The sequence below is a fragment of the Arvicanthis niloticus genome, chromosome 13 (assembly GCF_011762505.2).
Source record: "Arvicanthis niloticus isolate mArvNil1 chromosome 13, mArvNil1.pat.X, whole genome shotgun sequence".
NCBI classification, from domain to species: domain Eukaryota; kingdom Metazoa; phylum Chordata; class Mammalia; order Rodentia; family Muridae; genus Arvicanthis; species Arvicanthis niloticus.
The window spans coordinates 75,641,970-75,662,178 of record NC_047670.1 but is presented as its reverse complement, the minus strand read 5'-3'; the positions used below and the strand labels follow the sequence as shown (position 1 = coordinate 75,662,178).

Genomic DNA, 20,209 nt, shown 5'->3' with positions numbered 1-20,209 from the left:
GAAGGTTGTCTCTGGGTACCTACCCACTCTGCACAGCACAATCCTCAAGGCACAGGGGATGAGCTGGGAGCCCCCAAACTCACAGAACCACAAAGGCTCTGAGGGATAGACTGCACCACACACACACACACACACACACACACACACACACACACACACACACACAGGGGAAGGACCTGAGACTCCTATACCCTTGGTGAGTTAGGATCTCACCATGAGGAACTGCTAAGACACCAGTGATCCACTTCCTACATACCCTGCACCACACCACACCCAAGTTCGATACTCCTTCCCGTGGGGTTAAATACACAGACTCCTCAGACGTCAATACATCCTTAGTGACTCTGTGCCCTTCACCCACCCACGCCTGGCTAGGATAAAGTATTTTAATCAAACCACTTTATGCTGCTCCCACCCCAACCCTGCAGGCCTCAGACTCAGGACCTCCAACCTTCTCCCCAGAGCCTCTCATATACACTCTGCCTTGGCCTAAATCCCTCACTTCACAGACACACAAACCTCTACATCAGAGACCAGACATTTGGACACCCCAACACAGAGGGTCCCTCCTCCCTTCCTAGGGATCTAGACACAACCATTCCTCCGTCCAAGGATCCAGGCACAAACCCTCCCCCCCACAACCTAGGCTCTGTGATTTCACTCCGTGACCATCATCCCCAGAAAATCTCAGATGCAGGGGGCCTCTTGTAAGTCAGAACACAAAGTCCCAGGCCTCAGGAAGGGCTGACTGTGGCTGTCTTGGGGTTTGCTGGGCCACCAAAGTCTAGGGCCTGAGAGAGCTAAACGTCTATGACCTTACTTCAAGACCAGAGGCTGGCAATAGATGTGGGGGTGCAAGTAGACCCTCCCTGAGAGGGAGGAGGACTTCAACATCCACCTGTTACCACAACCTCCTGTACCCAGTACCCAGTACCCAGTGGCCATGTTAAATGATCTCAGGAGAAGCACTGGAACCAGTCTCAGCCTGGACAGGAGCCAAGATGGCACCATGGATGGGGGTCCAGCACCTCAAAGCCACACCCATGTTAGTCTGAAACCCAGTGCTAAGCACACAACACCCTCTGCTCCCTGTGAACACCGCTCCTAGCTAGCCAATGCAGCTCTCTCAGAGAGGCCCTTTATTAAAACCAATAGCAGTTTCAGACCATCTTCCAGGCTCGAGACAGGGACATGAGGCAGGAGGGGGTCTTTCTGTATGTGGGCAAAGGGGTATGGGGTCTCTCCAAGCCCACAGCTTGGTTGTATTGCTCAGTTGTGGGTGCCCCTGCGGGTGGTAGATGTGGTTTTGATGGAATAGGCCCTGAGGGCTCCGGGTCCCCCACTAAAGCTCAGGGCGTTGCTTCCCATGGTTCCCCCGAAGATAAGCCTGCTGCTGTTGCTCCCAGTGGAATTCACAACAGCTAGAAGAGGAAAGAATCTGTTAGTACACACTCCCCTACCCAGGGAACCCACCCTCTCCCCTACCCACCTTCCTGCCACAGCTGCCCTCTCCTCCATCTGCCTCCCCTCTCTAAAGCCAGCTCCCAGCAGTCCAAAAGAAACTTCTGATAGTGACAGGGGCTCAAAGCTTCTCTCACCTGGCTTCCCACTACCCCCACCCCTGCCATCTTGCTCTGGGCCACTGAGCTGGGTGGATGTGAGTTCTGTGGAATCTGCCAGAACTGTGTATGGAGTTGGGGGAGGGGGCTCCCAGAAGCACAAGCCAGGCCTTTGGGCCAGTCTACTTCACTAGAGATCCAGCTAAGTCTACACAGTTCAAGGTGTGGCTGAGAACTTACAGATGTTCACAGGTCCTATTCCGTCTCCAGACAACCTGTGGAGCAGAAGACAGATCCATGAAAGTGACTCTTACCTCGGTGCTGAGCTAGCACCCCGGACCACCAGCTTCCAGCCATCAAGCAAAATGTCCATCCCTCCCTCCTTGTTCCCAGATTGCCCTTAGTCTTGTTTGAAAACGCCTGAGACCCCTTTCCCAGCCAACTACATGACATGTACCAAAGTCCCTTCATGCCCCGCCTCCAAATTGGTCCTATCTCCAGAACCAAGGTGGCAAGTCAATTTCCCTACAAGCCCTGAGCACCTAGGACTTGGGAAACAGTTGTCATACTTATTGTTTGTGAGTGACTCTGCCCTTCCTCACCAGAAGGTCTCAAAATGGGCTGTTGCCTGCAGACTACTGTGTCCAGCCCCCTAGCATAAGGCCTGGAATTAACCATTACTTAATAGGTGCTGAAATAATGAATTGTTAACTGATTAACCTCAGCCCCAGCCAGGACTGCAAGGGTGGGAGCAGGCGGGGTGGCTTTCAGAAGCCCGTGGGCCTGAAACAGGTCTTGCAGTGGAAATTAAAAATCTGTCTGAGACAGCTGGGTGTGTTTGTTTGGTGACTCAGAATCCCATTGTCACCAAGCTCTTGGCCTTGGGGTTCAATTTGCCTGATTCAGGGAAGAGACACCTTATGTTGAGGACTGACTGGCTTCAGCAGCTCAAACTGGGAAGGGAAGAAGAGATAGGTGTTTTGGATGCTTCCAGGATGCTGGATCAAATGGTAGAAATTGCTAGAAGTTAGAGTAGTCAAGATCAGGACACCATCAAGCAGTGATTCCATGTCAGAACGTCCAGTGTACTGTCTGAAAGGGCTCAGTGGAAATAGATCTAATGTCCAAGTTAGAGTGACTGATTTGATTTTTTCCTTTCAAATTCTGTGCATGTGTTAATTTTGTGACCATATTTGCAACATTGTATCTCAAAGAATACAAACTCGGTAACAATTATGAAAGCTTCAGAGCCACACAGTCCCTGATGTGCCCAGGAATCACTGAAGGGGTTGAGGGATTTAAAACAGGAAAAATCAAGAATCATGGCCCCATATGGGTAGGAAGAAGGTTCAGAGAGAGGTGTCTCAGATACAACTGCCTGTGTGGCAGTCAGCTTGCCTTCCCCACAAAGAAGCCAGGGAGGTAAATAAAAGTACTTATAAATAGTGTAATAAATTATACTGAATAGGGTACACAGACCCTCTTCTACATCCGACCTACACCCTTAACCATGTTTTTAACCTCCTCCTATCACCAAGGCTTTCTGCCCCAACGCACCGACTCCTGTCCCAACACCTTCCTACCTTCCTATGCATTCCCTTCATCTTTACCTGCACACACACAGCTCAAGAATAATGCTCAGAAAAGAACATTTTCCCCATTAAACTTAGCATTTAAAAAAATGCAAGTTCCTGGGGCCAAGGAGGTGGCTCCGCAGGTAAGGGAGCGTGCCTACCAAGTCTGACAACCTAAGTTCAATCACATGGCGGAGGGAGAAAATCTATCCCTAAAAGTTGTCCTCTGAACTACACACACAGACACACTGTCACGCACGCATGCACACACACACACACACATGAGACACACACTAAATGGTATTTTTAAATTAGGATTTTTAAGTGCAAGCAAATAAATGTTTAAAATAATAATAATAATAATAATAATAATAATAATAATAATAATAATAATGTTGAAGTGCAGGCTCCTGGTCTATGAATACTCTTCCTTTGCAGGTGTTTTATCTCCATGGTGCATGCACTTCCTCCCTGAGGGCAGAAACATGGCTTACATATTATCTGACTCTATGCTGGGTTCTAACAAGTGAAGACTAACAAGTCTACTTCCATGCCTATGCCTCTCCAAATTCTAACCATCCCCAGGGCACAGCCTTGTATGTCAGCAGAAGCCAGCTGCTACTGCAACAGTAAGAGCAAAACCAGTCTCAAACAGAAGTGCTCTGCCCCGACGGAAGCCAGCCCAGCCCCTGCCAACCCCTGCTATCAATGCAGGTGACTGTGCAAACAGCTATGGGGACAGGGTAAATCTTCCCAGCTCACTGAGTGCCATGTGGTTAGCCCAGTTAGCCATGAAAAGCAGCCTAGCCGTGTGGGTGTCTGTGTGCCCTGTGGATGTCTATAGCCAGGAATCAGCAGGCTTCAACTGCATACTACCCTGTCCCTTGGTTAATTGAACCACAGTGTCCCTCTGTAGACTCTGGAGGCAATGCCCCTGACCTGCTTTCCAGAATACATGCTAAAAACTAAGAGAGCCCTGCTAGGAGCTGAGGAGACAGCGCAGCGAGTAAGAACACTTGCTGAGAAAGCACGAGGACCTAAATCTGAATCCTTAGAAATAAAAAGCCAGGTGTGGCCACGCACATCCCTGTAACCTGCAGTGCTACGAGAGAGCAGCTAGGGACAGGAGGATCACGGGAGCCGGCTTGCCACCAGCTGAGCTCTGGGTTCAGTAAGAGATCCTCTCTGGAAATAAGGCAGACTCGGAGCAGGACACTGACATCCTCCTCTGTCCTCCAAGCATCAGCTTGGATGTGGGAACCTGTGCCCACACGTGTGTGCACACACCAGACGCATGTGCCAAACACACATTTACACATACAAATACCAAGAAATAAACTATTTCTTAATGTCCATTTGAAAAGGGACTTAACAAATGGCCTTTCTCCTTCTAGAACAGTGGTTCTTAGCCTGTGGGTCATGAACTTTTGGGACGCAAAGCACCCATTCCCAGGGGTCACATATCAGGTATCCTGCATATCAGATATTTACATTATGATTCATAACAGTAGCAAAATTACAGTTATGAAGTGGCAATGAAAGTAACTTTATGATTGGGGGTCACCACAACATGAGCAACTGGATTTAAAGGTCATAGCTTTAGGAAGGTTAAGAACTGTTCTAGGGAGGACATTTTCTACAGGGATAAGAAGCAATCATAAGTTGTGTGCACCCTGTCCCTCTCACCCCATGCCCTGCAGAGGAGAGGCACCTGGGAGATGCCTGTAGAACTATCAATAACAAGGACAGACCTCACAGACCCCCAGGACCTCCTGGCTAGCTTGTATCTCTCACCGGCTCTCCTCGCCCTCCAGCAGCTTGCGGTAGGTGGCGATCTCAATGTCCAGAGCCAGCTTGGTGTTCATGAGCTCCTGGTACTCTCGAAGCTGCCGGGCCATGTCCTGTTTGGCCTTCTGCAGAGCAGCCTCCAGCTCCCCCTGCTTGGCATGAGCATCCTTGAGTGCCAGCTCCCCTTGTTCCTCAGCCTCGGCGATGCTAGACTCCAGCTTGGCACGCTGTGGGCAGTAGTGATGCCGTGAGATGAGAGGCCAACTGACCGCTGCCTTCCTACCAACCCATTCTGCAGCAAGCACCTGCCCATCTCGCTAAGATGGCTTTAGTGGCCCTGCCTGCTCCCCGAAACAACAGGGAAGAATGCTGAAGGTTAGACACTATGAGGTCCAATGCTCAGGGTCTGGTGCTGGCTCTGCCACTTTCTAGTGATGTAGTCTTGGGTGAATTCACCCCTTCAAGCCAAAGTCTCCCCTTTCTAAAATAGTAATGGTCTCAGCATCTATTCCATAGGGTTACTGTGAGGTTAAGATAAGGCACACAAAGTCAGGTTAGAGAGATGGCTCAGTGGTTAAGAGTACTTGTTCTTACAAAGGACTCAGGTTCAATTTCCAGCACCCACATAGACATTCACAACTGTCCAAAAGCCCAGTCTCAGGATACCTGTGATACACATACATACATGTAAGCATGACCCTCATACACATGAAATAAAGCAGATAAGTATGAGCCTAATTATAATTTTTAAAATCTTTAAGAGAGAGAGAGAAAGAGGTAGGGCTGGAGAGGTGGCTCAGTGGTTAAGATCACTGACTGCTGCTCCAGAGGTCCTGAGTTTAATTCCCAGCAACCACATGGTGGTTCATGAGCATCTATAATGTGATCTGATGCCCCCTTCTGGCATGTAGCTATACATGCAGACAGAGTATTCATATACATTAAAAAAAGAGAGGTGCAAAGATTCTTAGAACACGCCATGTTCATAATCGATATTTGTACAGTCTACAAACCCTAGCACCTGCACACCCCTCGCCAGAGCTCCAAGGCCATGAGATCCTGGTTGGGTCACAGATGCCAGCAGAGAACAAGAACCCGATGCCATCTTTAAAACGGGAACCAGCATTTTAAGAGGGAACGAGCAGGAACGTGGGAGACGTTGGAAGGAGGAAATGATGCAATTACATTTTAATTAAAAGGTATTTTTAAAAATAAGATAAAACAGGAAGCATATGTGAATAGTCCAAATAGAAGGCTTGGATCAGAGACTGTATCATGTGGGTTGGGGCAGGGTGACATAGCTCCCATGGGCCAGGGTCTGCCATGAACATTGCGGCTGCCCCTGCTTTGGGTGCTTCTGTAGTTTGGGTCTTGATTGTGTCACAAAAGCCCATGTGTTGAAGGTCTGGTCCCAGATGACAGTGTTTATTGGGGGGGGGAGGTAGAACCTTTCGTGGACAACCCTGGTGGATGGAACTGAGGTCACTGGGGATGTGTCCATTAAGGGACATGAGGAACCCTGATCCTTCTCTCCATCCACACACAAACCGTGATGTTCTGCATAGCCACTCACTCAGCGTGATTATGCTCAGCAACTGGGCGCTAAAACTTGAACCAAAATAACTCTTTTTTGCCTCTAAGTTGGTTCTCAGGCATTTTTTCCCACATGGGTAGATAGCTGGCTAACACAAGCACTAACAAGAGTGGTCCACCCTCCCATCCCCTAGACTCCAGCCAAGAGCTTCTCCACCCTCTGCAAGGACCCCTCTCCACCTTAGGGTCTTCTCTCAGCTGTAGTCTCTACATCTCTACTCCATGGGCACCACTCTGTGTGTTCCTCTCACACTAATGTCCCCTGGTCCAGGGCCAGCCCACTGCTTCCAGAGACCCTTCCCAGCCCCTTGAGGCCCGCAGTTGTGATAGCCGTCTGAGTAAGAGCACATGAAAGTGTATGGATGCAGTGAAGATGACAAGGTTTGAGAAAGCACACTCATTCTTCTGAGCCTCCTATCCTGGCCAAGAGTCTGGACTGTTTCACTATGGGGCTACTAACTGTGCTACATCCAAGCCAGAAGGCAGCTGCCACACTTGTGTATAAACCAGCCTACAGGGCTCAGGGACTTCTGGGTAAATCATCCCCAGATCACTACCGCAGCTCAGTGAGGTAAGTTTGCTGAAGCTGCTGCAAGCATTACCTGCTCACCCCCGTCACAGACACCTGCTCAGACTGAACTGTCCTAAGCATCTCCACCAGGGCTTAGGGGAGCCTCCCCCCATCAACATCCCCCAATTCCGACTTGCAACTTCATGGACTCTCACCCTCTGCTCTGAGACTTTCGTCCCTATGGTGTGACAGGTTCCAGAAGACAGGACCAGTGAGCCAGACAGATGGCTTCTGCTCTCAAGGAGTATGCAATTCCAGCCAAGTGAAAACTGCCAATACCTTAATAACAACCTCAAACCCTCCAGGCAGTGAAAGGTGCTTCAAAGAACTTCAGATAGGCTGTTGGTGTGATGCTGGGTGTTTAAAGAAGCCAACCTCCACAAGGGGACTCTGGTCCTAAATCCCAGGGATGAGAAAGCAACGGCCACAGGCAGAGCTGGGAGAATCATATTCCAGCTGGATTGAAAGGCTTTGGAGCATGAATGTTTAGTAAAAGCAGGCTACCATGGCCTGAGCATAAGGAGGAGGGGTGTTGTCCAGAGTTAAGACAGGGGTGGGACATGTATGGACTTCTGACAGGTGTGCTGCGAGCCCCAGAGCTACAGGCGGTATGCTCAGGGTCACAGTGGTTCATCTTTGGCAAGAAGCCTGAGGTCTCTTCCAGGCTCTGTGCCCAACCATGACTCTTACCAGGGTCAGTCCTAAGCCAGAGTCTGGCCAAAATCACTCCACCTGTAGGTCTCACCAAGGACCTGAGATGAGAGCTGCACCCACCTGGGCTTAGGGCCTCCCAGACTCACTCTGACCCTTACTTGACTAGCTGCTTCCTACCGGCAGCAGGATGGAATGAGGCAGCAGGAGACAAGGTTCCCACCTGGTTCTTCAAGGTGTCAATCTCTGCCTGTAGCCTCTGGATGGAGCGATTCACCTCTGCAATCTCATTCCGAGTGTTGCGGAGGTCTTCCCCGTGCTTCCCAGCCTGGGCCTGGAGTGTCTCAAACTGAAAGGCCGTGAACATGGTTATGGCAGGGTGAACCATCACTGCCAGCCACTGGGCCCTCTCCCCATCCACAGAAAGCCCCTCCCAGCCTGCATTCCCAGGAAAGGGTGGTGCCTCCCAGCCACCACCGCCACCCAACCCCACCCACATTCACAACCCCCAAATCTGTCATCTACAGCACAGTCTGACCCTCCTAGTCAGAATCTGAGAGCATGAATCCAAGTCTGTTTTTACCCGTGCATGCTACAGGGATCCGTGTCCTATGGTCCCTTCTAACCTGACTTCTAGCTTCCTCCGGTGTCTCTCTCATTTCTTCAGCAGATTGCTCTCAGCTGTTCTGACTGTGTAGTTAACAATTAAGTCTCCTGGGCCTGGAACACTGGACTTCAGGATCTAGTCCCTTGCTCTTCCACAAACTAGCTGCGTAGATCTGGAAACTGGCTCAGCTTCTCTGTGCCTGCTTCCTCGTGTTTAGAACCACGATTATAGTGTTGCACACATAAAAGGGATGTTCTGTGGGTTAAGCATGTTGAAGCCATTTAACGCTGCCTATTCCTGCCTGATCGTCACTATGAAACTGAATGCCATCAGTCAGCATGCGCCTTGTTCCTCTTCCCGTGCCCCGTCAGCCTTGGCTCTCACCTAAGGCAGGGGCTAGTCTTGCCACCTTTTTTATTCTGAACTCCAGAGTATACCATGGCCTTAGCCACTGGTGTCTGCCAGGTCCTGAAGCTGGAGACAAGGTAAGGAAAAAGGTAGCAGCCACCCAGCCTAGCAGAAGAAAAGATACCCCAGATACCCACACACCTTAGTCTGGTACCAGGCTTCAGCCTCTGCCCGGCTATGGTTGGCCATCTCCTCATACTGAGCTTTGACGTCAGCAATGATGCTATCCAAGTCCAGGGAGCGGCTGTTGTCCATGGACAGCACCACAGATGTGTCTGAGATCTGCGACTGCAACTCTGCTAACTCCTGCAGGAACCAGACAGGATACTGGGCTGCATGTCTGGGGCATGATCTATCCCTCTTTCTTCCCAGGCCACAGTGGAATGAACCCAAGCTTAAGTGAGCAGAATGGCCAGGCAGTAAGGGACAGAGCCAGCACATGCCAAATAGTTCTGCCCACCCCGGCTGCCAGCATCTCAATATCAAAGTCTAGTAAGATTAAAAGAGATAAAGAGACAATATGGTCCCATCATGGTACAAGTCTAACGTGACAGGAGCCAGTGGGAACACTGAAACCATTCTTATTCCTCCATGTGATGGCACACTCTGTAGACTTGGAAACAGGAGTACAGCTGTGTTTACAGGCAGGCAAGCATGTCTGCAGTATGCCGTCACCTGAAACATGGGACCAATTTTTCTTAGAGTACGTATTTTAGCCAGTCATGGTGACTCACATTTCTTATCCCAGCCCCGAGGAGGCTCAGGCTAAAGGTTCCTAAGTTTGAGGCTAGCATAGGCTATATATTGAGTTCAAGGTCAGTCTGGGTGAAACAATCAGATTCTATCTCAAAACATGTGTGCATGCATGTCCAAGTGTGTGTTCACGTACAGGTGCACAGCGATCCAAAACAGATAAATACAGACATGGTTTATTAATTAACCCATTGTCAATTTTATGAATTGCTTTTGTGTATTATTTGCAATGGGTATGAACTACTTTCACAATGAGAAGAGACTGTGTCCTATAGAGTGTAGTTTTTTATTTATATGCATATAGCCAGCTGCATATACATAACACAAGCAAAGATGGGAAGACTTACCCTGAGCTTGATTGCATGGACAGCCTAAAGCCCCCCACTCCTGACAGTAACATACATGTAGGCACCAGCTCTAGATCTACTGGAGGCTGGATGATCCTGTAAAGACTACACCCGAGAGACCAAAGAAGCATTTGGTACCCTGTCGGATGATGCTGTTGGATGATGCTGCCCTACCTCCTTCCCAAGGCTAGATGCCAGATGGTATCCACTGTTATCCCTTCCTCAGGCTAGGAGACATGCCACCCACCCTGGAACTCACTGTCTCATAAAGGGTCTTGAGAAAGTTGATCTCGTCCTGCAGACTATCCGCCTTGGCCTCCAACTCTACCTTGTTTGTGTAAGCGGCATCCACATCCTGGGGTAGAGAGACAGGACAGAGTGACACCAAGTTCTCAAGACAGAAAATAGTCAGCGGAGATGACGGCAAGTTAGCCAATCCTGCCCCAAGTTTTCAGGACAAAAGGTCCCTGCTTCCCCAGATGCTTCCGCCCCGTCTCTCCAGATTGCTTGTTGGATGGATGACAATTTCCATGCATCCCCAGAACCAACAGCTGCAGCCCAAAGAACTTGAGCCCCAAACCAAACATGTGCCCAACTCCCAAAGGCTTCATGACGTGGACACAATCCTGAGTCAGCCACAGTGGCTGTGTGACCTAGAACAAGTCACGTCCACACTGAAAGCCTCAACTTCTCAGTCCATGTGAGCACAGGGTCAATCATTCAGACTCCCTTCACCCTCCTAAGATGAGTGACTGGCCTGCTTTACTGAATCACTGCATGACTCTAGGCAGGTGAGCCACAGGTAAAGCCCAGCTGAGAGCTAGGGTCTCTGTGAGTACATTTGTATCACTGTGACCAAAATGCCCGACAGAAACAAGTAAGGGTGGAAAGACTTAGGTAAGCTCCAGATCTCAAAAGTCCCAGCAAAGAAAGCCCAAAAGAGCAAGCAGCTCATGTCATGGCTGACCAGAAGGGAGGGAATTCTGTATTCTCTCTCTCTCTCTCTCGCTCTCTCGCTCGCTCTCTCTCTCTCTCTCTCTCTCTCTCTCTCTCTGTGGGGGGTGTATCTGTCTCTCTGTCTCTGTCTCTCTCTGTGTCTGTCTCTGTCTCTCTCTTCCTCTCTCCCTCCCTCTCTCTCCCTGTCTCTCTTTGTGTGTCTATCTCTCTGTCTCTTTCTCTCTCCCTCCCTCCCTCCTCTCTTTGTGAGTCTGTCTGTCAGTTTGTCTGTCTCTGTTTCTCTCTCTCTCTCTCTCTCTCTCTCTCTCTCTCTCTCTCTCTCTCTCAATCTCTGTGTGTGTGTCTATCTGTCTGTCTCTGTGTGTGTATCTGTCTGTCTCCCTCTCTCTCCCTCTTTCCCTCCTTCTCCTCTCTCCCTCTTCCTCCCTCTCCCCTCTCCCTCCCTCTCATCTCTCCTTCTCTCTCCCTCCCTCTCTCTTCTGCCCTCTCACTCCCTCCCTTTCACTCCCTCCCTCTCTCTCCCTCCCTTTCTTTCTCCCTCTCTTCCTCCCTCTTTCTCTCTCCTCTCTGCCCAGGGTCCTAGCCCATCCATCAGATGGTGTCGTCCATATTCAAGGCAGATGGTCCCCCCTCAGTCAGCCCTCTCTGAAGATACCCAAAGACATGCCTCACCAATCTTACAAGTGATTGATAGTGATATGACTGAAAAGCAGGTCTTACTATGTAGCCCTGGCTGGCCTGGAATGCACTATGTAGTCCATGCTGGCCTCAAGCCTGCAGCAGTCCTCTGCCTATGCCTGCCAAGGACTAGAATTAAAGGCATGTACTACCACATCCAACTCCTGGGTGGTTCTAAATTCAGTCAAGCCGGCAATGCAGACCAGCCTTCACACTCTCCGCCCAACCTACACTTTCTTGGAAGACTCACGAGTCTTCAAGGTCCCACTCTGCTTGCAGCGGGGCCTGGAATACAGATAGGCTTGGTGAGAGAGTTTTGGACTCAGAATTCTAACTGGCAGGTAGCACAAATCCCTCAAAGATGCTCCTACAGCTTTCCAAAAGCCACTTGCATGTCTCCAGGATCAAAGAGCTCATCCTGCTTCAAGATAGTTTATTGTTCACTCTGGAAACATCTGAGGCCACCCAGGAGCCATGCAGTCTGGAGTGAAATGTTCTGACCCCTAGTGGGCACTTCCTTTTGTGAGCCTAAGATGTTGCTATCAAAATTCCATCATCTGGTCTTAGTTCTAATCCTAAAGGTTTGGAAACAACTCTATTTGGTCACCAGAGATATGCATATGCACAGGTGCATGCACACACACAGACAACATAATTCACACATATAGACACACATACATGCATACATACACATACACACAAAGACACATATATTCACACTCACACAGAGGCACATACAAGCACACATACACACAGAGACACATGCATACACACAGAGACACATACATACACACATACATACACATATACATACACACACATAGACATGAAGACACACACATACACACAGAGACACACACATAGACACACTCACATAGAGGTACACACAACCACACATACACACAAAGACACACATATACATACACTCAGAGACAGACATACTCACAGAGGCATACAGATACAGAGACACACACATATACACACACATACAGACACACATATACATACACACAGAGACAGACACACTCACAGAGGCATACAGAGACACACACACTCACAGAGGCATACAGAGACACAGACATACAAACATGCACACACATATACATACAGACACACACATACAAACACAGAGAGAGAGAGACACTCACAGAGGCACACACATAGAGAAACACACATACACACACATAGACGCACATACACACAAACATCCATACCCATACACATACAGACACACATACACATAGAGACACACACTAACAGAGGCACACACATAGAGAGACACACATACACACATATAGACACACATACACACAAACATCCACACCCATACACATACAGACACACATACATACACACATACACATAGAGACACACATACATACACACATACACATAAAGACACACACTAACAGAGGCACACACATACACAAACATACACACATACTCACACGGAGACACACATAAGCACACATGAACACACAGCATGTGAACACAGGCTGTGCTGCTCTGGTGTGGCTTTGAGATTTCTCCAAGCTTATCACTCCCTGTTTAATTCAAGACAGGCCTGGACCACAGACCTAGCCCTGTGGTAAGGCCCTGGGTCCCATCCTGTGTGCGAGACGGCCCTCCAACACCTCTGCCCCTCACCTTCTTCAGCAACACAAACTCATTCTCAGCAGCCGTGCGACGGTTGATCTCCTCTTCGTACCTGCAGTAGGGGAGGGGATGGTACACAGTTTAGCCTCCAAACACTCAACACAGCACTAGCCCCAGTGACACACCTCAGAGAGCAGGGATTGGGGCTACAGTCTTCTCCCTATAGATAGTCCCAAGGTTCTGAGTCTCAGCATGGAGGGAAGGGACTTGGGAAATGTATGTGAATTAAAAGCCAAAGGCTGCAGCTACTGATGGGAGAGCAAGCATAGCCATGCTTAAGGGCTGTTTTATGGAGCCTGTGCTGGTGTGCACTTCCTGTAGGATAACTCACACCCCCTCTCAACAGTCCTACAATACAGTACTGTAATTGTCAGAGCTAAAAACACAGAGGCAAGTCACCTGCCCAGGCCACTGCACTGCAAAGGTACAACTCTGGCTTAACTCCCACAGCTGACATGGCTGCATGTGCCAGACCACTAGGTAGACCCACCCCTGAGGCGTGAAGAGGAAGCTCAAGGGGGAGAAGTTTGTTGAATCAGGACAGACCACATGAAGTCCTGAAGAGCCAGGCCATGCTAGATGGTATAGCCTGCATCTTTCCCCCAAAATCCCTCCTCTGAAGGAGCTGGCACCTGACTTTGGGAGGATCTCTGCAAACAGGGCAAAAGGGAAGAGTATGTATTGACTGTTCCAGTGTGTATGTGGAGAATTAAAAAAAAAAAAAAAAAACTGTAAGGACAGGTGGGAGGTTGGGGATGAAGAAGAACTGAGAGCTCAGTAGCACAGTGAGCCTGCTGAGACTGGCAGGAAGTAGCCTGAACAGCTTTGGGAGAAAACAGGGTGCCAGCCAGAAGCCAGGCTCAGGACATTCACACATCCAGAGTGGTACTTCAGCCCCACAGAGGCTACATCTGCAAGGCTCTCTGAAACTCTACCTTGGTGCTGGGCTGCTGGGCTCCAAGTGACAGGCTTGGGCTCTCAGGAGAGCCATTCCCCTCCCCTGTGCCTGCTGTCCCTCATTCATCCACAGAAGCCAGCTAGCTGCTCTGAGGTGAGGGGAGCTGGGTGTGGACTGACTGCCTGACAACAGGGGCTGACTGGCTGGCTACCCAGAATCCTCTTGCCTTGCACCTGTCTGGTTCCACCTGCTATGAGATTGTCTGTTGACTTTTGCCCAAGGGAAGCAGCTGGTGGGAGACACTCCCCAGAGGTCTTGTTTGTTCTCCAGTCAGAGTTGGTATGCCTGGTCCCTCTTAGTCACACAACCACACACAGAGCACACTAGCTGCCCCCAGTTCCCAGGGGTAGGGGGGCCAGGGTGGGGCCCAGCTCTTAGGCTTTGCTTTCTGTTCAGTGAGAAGAAAGAGTTGCCGGGACATTCAAAGGTGCCCACAAATCCCAGGCTTCCTGTCTCTGGTGGTTGTGTCCCTGGTCTGCCCTGAGCCTTGCTGTGTCATGCAAAACCATCAACCCCATCTGTTTCTTTCCTTCTCACATCAGCTTGTTGGTTCCTCCTGGAATTAGGGACCCAACTTTAAGACAAAGTTTCCTGTGACCTTGTGATTCCTATGTGATTTTTGACTGAGTCCCATAGGCTGTGTTAGCATTCTGTTGAAACTCCTCCCCACAGTTACCTGGCAACATCCAGGTAGGCCTGGCCCACTATAAAAGAGGCTGCTTGCCCCCTCCCCCCTTGATCTCTTGCTTTCTTGCTCCCCCTCTGTCCCTTTCCGCCTCCCCCTTCACCCCCCTTCTTTCCACGGTGCTCATGGCAGGCCTCTACTTCCCTACTCTCTCCCTCTCTCTGCCTCTCTCTGCCTCTCTCTGCCTCTACTACCCTCTTAACTCCACTTCCCATGCCCTGAATAAACTCTATTCCATACTATGTCATGTGGCTAGTCCCTCAAAGGGAAGGAATGCCTCATCATGGGCCCACTGAAACATCCCCTTTCCCCAAACCTCACCACACACCCATAGAACATATTCTATATCTCTTTATCTTTTTATAAACAAATCAGTCTGGTTTCCAATTCTCCATTTGCATGAGGGGTGGGAAGGCTGTTCTAGAATAATCTGTGAGGGCTCTAAGTTCTGAAGCATTCCTATCATGTGGCACCTTCTACTCATGGTGCCTAGGGACTTAGTCAGGCACCAAAAAAGGAACCAGCACTGTCAAGGTAGACAGGTTATTTCTGACTAAGCTGGGGGAAAAAATGACCAGAATGTCCCAGCAACAGCCCCTGGGGGCAAGAAGGAGAGGTGAGGCAGGGACTTGTGTTAGCATAGGCCATCGCTCAGACCTTTCTAGCGCTGAGCAGCCATGTACTCTGACCCCTGAACCAGGGACACTTGCAGAGTGTATGTGAGTGAGTGAGTGGCATGCTGTTTGGGGCTGGGATCCTCCATGAGGCCCCAGGGACATTACTTATTCTTGAAATCTTCCACCACATCCTGCATGCTCCGAAGTTCCACTTCCAGACGGCCCCCATCCAGCTGCAGTGCCTCGAGCTGCTGCCTCAGTCCTGCAATCTGGGCCTCAAAGATGCGGGGAAGCTGGCTGCTCTTGGCTGACTTCTGTTCCTGCAGCAGGGCCCACTTGGTCTCCAGCATCTTGTTCTGCTGTTCCAGGAAGCGTACCTGGAGGGGTGTGGAAGAGGAGGCACCTGAGGGGCCAGACTATACCACCACAGATGTTGAAAAGTCTGGAACTGCTGTGCAGCAGAGCCTGTGTGCCCACTAGCTGGTCTCCAGAGCTCACCCCCTCATCTCTAGGACCCTATTTCAAGTGTAAGCCATGGAGTAGGTGAGCTTGGTTTCATGGTGCACAGGGTTTCTAGCCAATTCTACTTCAATGGTATTCTCTACCTCTGCCCTTTAAATAACTCCTTTCTTCTCTGAAGCTAGGGGTGAGAGGGTATTAGGGGACTGACTGGACTGCCCCCTCCTCCCACGCTGGAATTTTTCTTTCTTCCTCAGTATCTTCTCCATCTTCTCTCCTTCCTCTTTCCTCAGTCTGAAGGTGGGAGGCAAGAAAAGCAGCCTTGAAACCAGCAGCCTGAGGAAGCAGGAGCTGGGTTAGGACGGCACCGCTCAGCATCAAGGCAGGAAGCAGGTCTAGAGCACCCTGGAGGCTTCTTTTGAGGATTTCTGGGGCAGAACAGTCAGACAGGAAGACTGGAAGGGAGATACTGAAGCAGTGAATTGGGCTCTAGCCATAGGGCCAGGCAAGACTGCAGGCCTCAGCTCCCCCGAGCACCCTTTTATGAGACCCAAATCTGCCTCTCATCCCTAGAACCCCGTCGATGGCTGGAATGGACAGCCAGTGAGCATACCTTCCAAGGGGCTCCCATCCAGGGTCCCCTCAACCAAGTCCCTATCCCACAGAGCCATCTGCAAAGGCAGGGGTAACCTCACCTCCTACCAACAAAGGAAGGTAGAGGAACAGGCAGGTAAGTAGGGCAGAAGCCTCCCTCAGCCAGGCCTTTATTCTCAGCATCTACCTCAGAAGCATCATTCTCCCATCGGGAAAGGAAGAGTCATCCCACCCCATTCCTGACTCCCCACAACCTCCTCCCAGGGAAAGGGACCCAGTCAGCAAAGAACTAACTGCTGGCCTTGGCCTCCGAGCTCCCAACCTCACACCTGCAACAAAAGTGGCTCTAAAGCCCCAGAGATCTCAGTCAGCTAAGGAAGCTGGAGAGAACGTGAGTTACTTGAGTCCTTGAGTCCTTGAGGAAAGGGCAGGGCCCAAGGCCAGTTGTTGGAGGAGAGGAGCTTGGAGACTAAAGGAGGATGTAAAGAGAGGTATGACAAAGAGCCCACCGAAGAAGCGAGAGGAAAGAAATCTACACCAGTCTCCCAGGGCAGGGCGTGGCCGGAAAGAACAGCTAGGGTATGACTGGGGCTGGGTCACATCGGCCTCACCTTGTCGATGAAGGAGGCGAATTTGTTGTTGAGGGTCTTGATCTGCTCACGCTCCTCCTGGCGCACCTGCTGGATGGTGGGGTCGATGTCCAAACTCAGCGGCGCCAGCAAGCTCTGATTGACGGTGATCTCACGGATGCCGGCGCCCACCGGGCCCCCAAAAGCAGAGCGCACGGCCACACGCGGCCTGGATGTGCCCAGGCCATAGAGGCTCCTGCTGCCGAAGGCGGCGCGGCCTGAGCTCAGGCGCACCTGAGCCCCGAGGCCGGGGTAGGCAGTGGAGCGAGAGCTGAAGTGGATGGACATAGCGGCTGGACGAGGCGGGCTGGACGAGGAGAGGAATCGAGAGGAGTGCGAACTTCCTGACCTCAGGCGGTGTGCGACCTTTTATCCCTCCATGCGGGGCGGAGGCTGAGCGCACACAGGTGGGGACAGGGCGGGGCTGGCCGCTGGCCACCTTTCTCTGCCGCCAGGGCCCTCCTGTCCGCCTGCCTTCTGCCCTCGCGCCGCCCCCGGGCGCCGCTCAAGGCTCCCGGTCCACTCAGGAAGTGTCTGCAGGAGGCCGAGACGCCATCGTGAGACACCCACACTTCAGGCAAGTCGCCCAAAATACCCACAGTCCAGAAATCTCTGGACCGCAAAGAGACCACCTTACAATTGGCAGGGAAAGGCTTCCTGGAGCAGACCTGGGGAGTGAATACCTAGATTCCTGAGGCCAGCAAGAAAGCCAAGTGCTACAAGAGGAAGTGCGGGACAAACTACAGCTCCTGTTGAGAAAGTAGAAACCCCTCACCCACTGGCTGGGGGAAGCCCAAGGCATTCTAGGACTCTCCCTCCCAGGCCAGCTCCTGGAGAGCTCAGCTCAGTTCTTGAGTAACCTGGCAGGTGATGAGCCTCCCTGGGATGGGTTGTTTCAGTAAGTGCACCCTCCCCACCATCCAAGCTCAGAGGGCTTTTCTCAGCCCCTCCTCAAACTACTGTATGGGTTCCTGGGATGCCTGTACGTACCCTTCTGTGCCCTCACACCCCTAGACACACCAGTGTGAGTATATATGAGTGCAGTTTGTGATAGGGGTCTGGATTCACAACTGAACACATTTGTAATGCACATGTGTGTGTCCTGTCTCCTATTCACATCCAGATGCTCCTCCCCGCTCTGCCTCATTTTCCTGCTTACAAATCCACTAGGCTGTGCCTGAGAAGGAAATCGACTAAATCTGACTCTTTGGTAACCTGTGGTGATGTGCTGTGCTCCTCCGAATGCTCCCGGACTTCCGGTTTTCCCAGACTCACTTGGACGGCCTTTAGCCCACCTCTGGCCCCATGCAGTGAGCCCCCTGGTCCTTTAGGTGCATCCTAGGTGGGGGGAGGTTGGGAATGGAATGTTCTTCCTGCTTTGCCTTTTCAGGTAGAAAACCCTAAGCTTGAAAGGAGACTCCCTAACCAAGGTGCTTCCTCAGTCCTTTGTGCCCCGCTGCACCCCACTCTACCTCCTGCTACAGCCCCTACCACCCATCCCCAACTTTGGAGGTTGTGTCCCACCCACACCAAGAGCTCCCCCTCCTTCTCCAGCAGGGCAGAGCTAGTACTCTGACCTGGAGCCCCCTCAGCCACAGCTCCTTCAGGGTGAGTGTCTACTGAGAGCTGGGACTCAGCCCCCTATAACCACCACACAGCCTGGAGAGAGATACTTCCTCATTCCTGAGCCTACCCCACATCTGCCCTGGGCCTCTTACCCCTCCCTGGAACATTCTTTAAAATTCCAGTGCTAGCTGGATTCTTCCAGCCCCCACATTCCTAGACTAACCTGAGAGGCCACTCAGTGCCAGGTAGAGGCAACACACACACACACACACACATCTTTTTAAGTGTTTTACAGAGGGCTGCTAGCCCCTGACACCTCCCATCAAATTCCTGCCCCAAAGGAGTTCACAGTTTAGTGGTTCATCTGAACAAGTCCCAGCCTCCTTTGTCCACATACATGGCTCACGGAGACTACCTCCTAGATTCTGTCTTAGCCCCACAAACTCCTCCATTGTCTTCTGTCTAACTCAGTGACAACATTTTGCTACACACATTCACACACACACCCCACACACTCATACACACATACCACATACATACACACATACATGGATACATACCACACACTCAAACATACCACACACACTTTACATACACATTCACACACACTTACATACACATACATACAAATCACACACATACACAATCACACATACACACACTACACATACCACACACTCACACTTACATACTCTCACACACATACACAATCACACATACACACACTACACATACCACACACTCACACTTACATACTCTCACACTCATACACATTCCCATACTACACACTCGTACATACCACACACACACTCACACACATACAACACACACACTCGCACATACACCACACATACCACACACACTCACATATATACTCACACACATACCACACACACTTACATACTCACACACATACACACACATTACACACTCACTCACACACATTACACACTCACCCTCATTCACACTAAACCATACCAAGTGTAAACTTTGCTTGTCCTCTGATTCTCTTGGCCGTTATGCTAAGCATCCTCTGGAACCACCAACAGCAGTCAGCCCAGATTCTTAGCCCTACCTGATTCCTTCCACCATCCTGACCTGGATGCCTGCCCCACCCTCCACCCCTCCACTTCCACCATCCTGGCCCAGTGGATATTGTGGCTCCTCCCACAGAGCAGGGGAAACATTCATAACTAGTATTTATAGCCCAGCAAAGTAAAAACACATTGTAATTCTTAGAGGGGACAAAAAGCTTTCTTTTTTCATTATCTTGAAGTGCGACTGCTTCTGATCATACTAAAAGCCCTAACCATCGGCATGAGCCAGCAGGGGAGGCAGCCCAAGGCAGAGTACTTGAAAAGCAAGTATGGGGACCTATGCTCAATCTCTAATAGTGCACAAAAAACTTCAGCACAGAGAATAAGAGTATAACACTTACAATGGAACTGAGAGACACAGGCTGAGAAGGATGTGACAGACCACAGGCTACTCTCCTGACTGTACACCACCATCCGGAAGAAGATGACAGACATGAAGAACGTGGACTGCTGTTTACATGG

General features: G+C 50.5%; 1 protein-coding gene across 1 annotated transcript; it reads right to left on the bottom strand.

The window, feature by feature from the left end:
* Window positions 1-1,109: 1,109 nt before the first annotated feature.
* Krt7 (keratin 7) lies at window positions 1,110-17,467 on the bottom strand. Its single transcript, XM_034517299.2, has 9 exons — window positions 17,067-17,467; window positions 15,568-15,779; window positions 13,134-13,194; window positions 10,111-10,206; window positions 8,893-9,057; window positions 7,960-8,085; window positions 4,928-5,148; window positions 1,800-1,834; window positions 1,110-1,421 (listed from the first exon to the last, which is right to left on the bottom strand). Exons 1-9 carry the CDS (start codon window positions 17,370-17,372, stop codon window positions 1,270-1,272), a joined length of 1,374 nt encoding a protein of 457 aa, XP_034373190.1. The 5' UTR covers window positions 17,373-17,467; the 3' UTR covers window positions 1,110-1,269.
* Between the last annotated feature and the right edge of the window lie 2,742 nt (window positions 17,468-20,209).

What these genes read in the sequence shown, in the direction of transcription:
- Krt7 (XM_034517299.2), bottom strand. Translation starts at nt 17,372, where the DNA reads ATGTCCATCCACTTCAGCTCTCGCTCCACTGCCTACCCCGGCCTCGGG. An exon ending in TTGACACCTTGAAGAACCAG is followed by an intron (nt 5,149 to 7,959) that starts GTGGGAACCTTG and finishes TACTGCCCACAG; the next exon opens with CGTGCCAAGCTGGAGTCTAG. An exon ending in AATAGGACCTGTGAACATCT is followed by an intron (nt 1,422 to 1,799) that starts GTAAGTTCTCAG and finishes TTCCTCTTCTAG; the next exon opens with CTGTTGTGAATTCCACTGGG.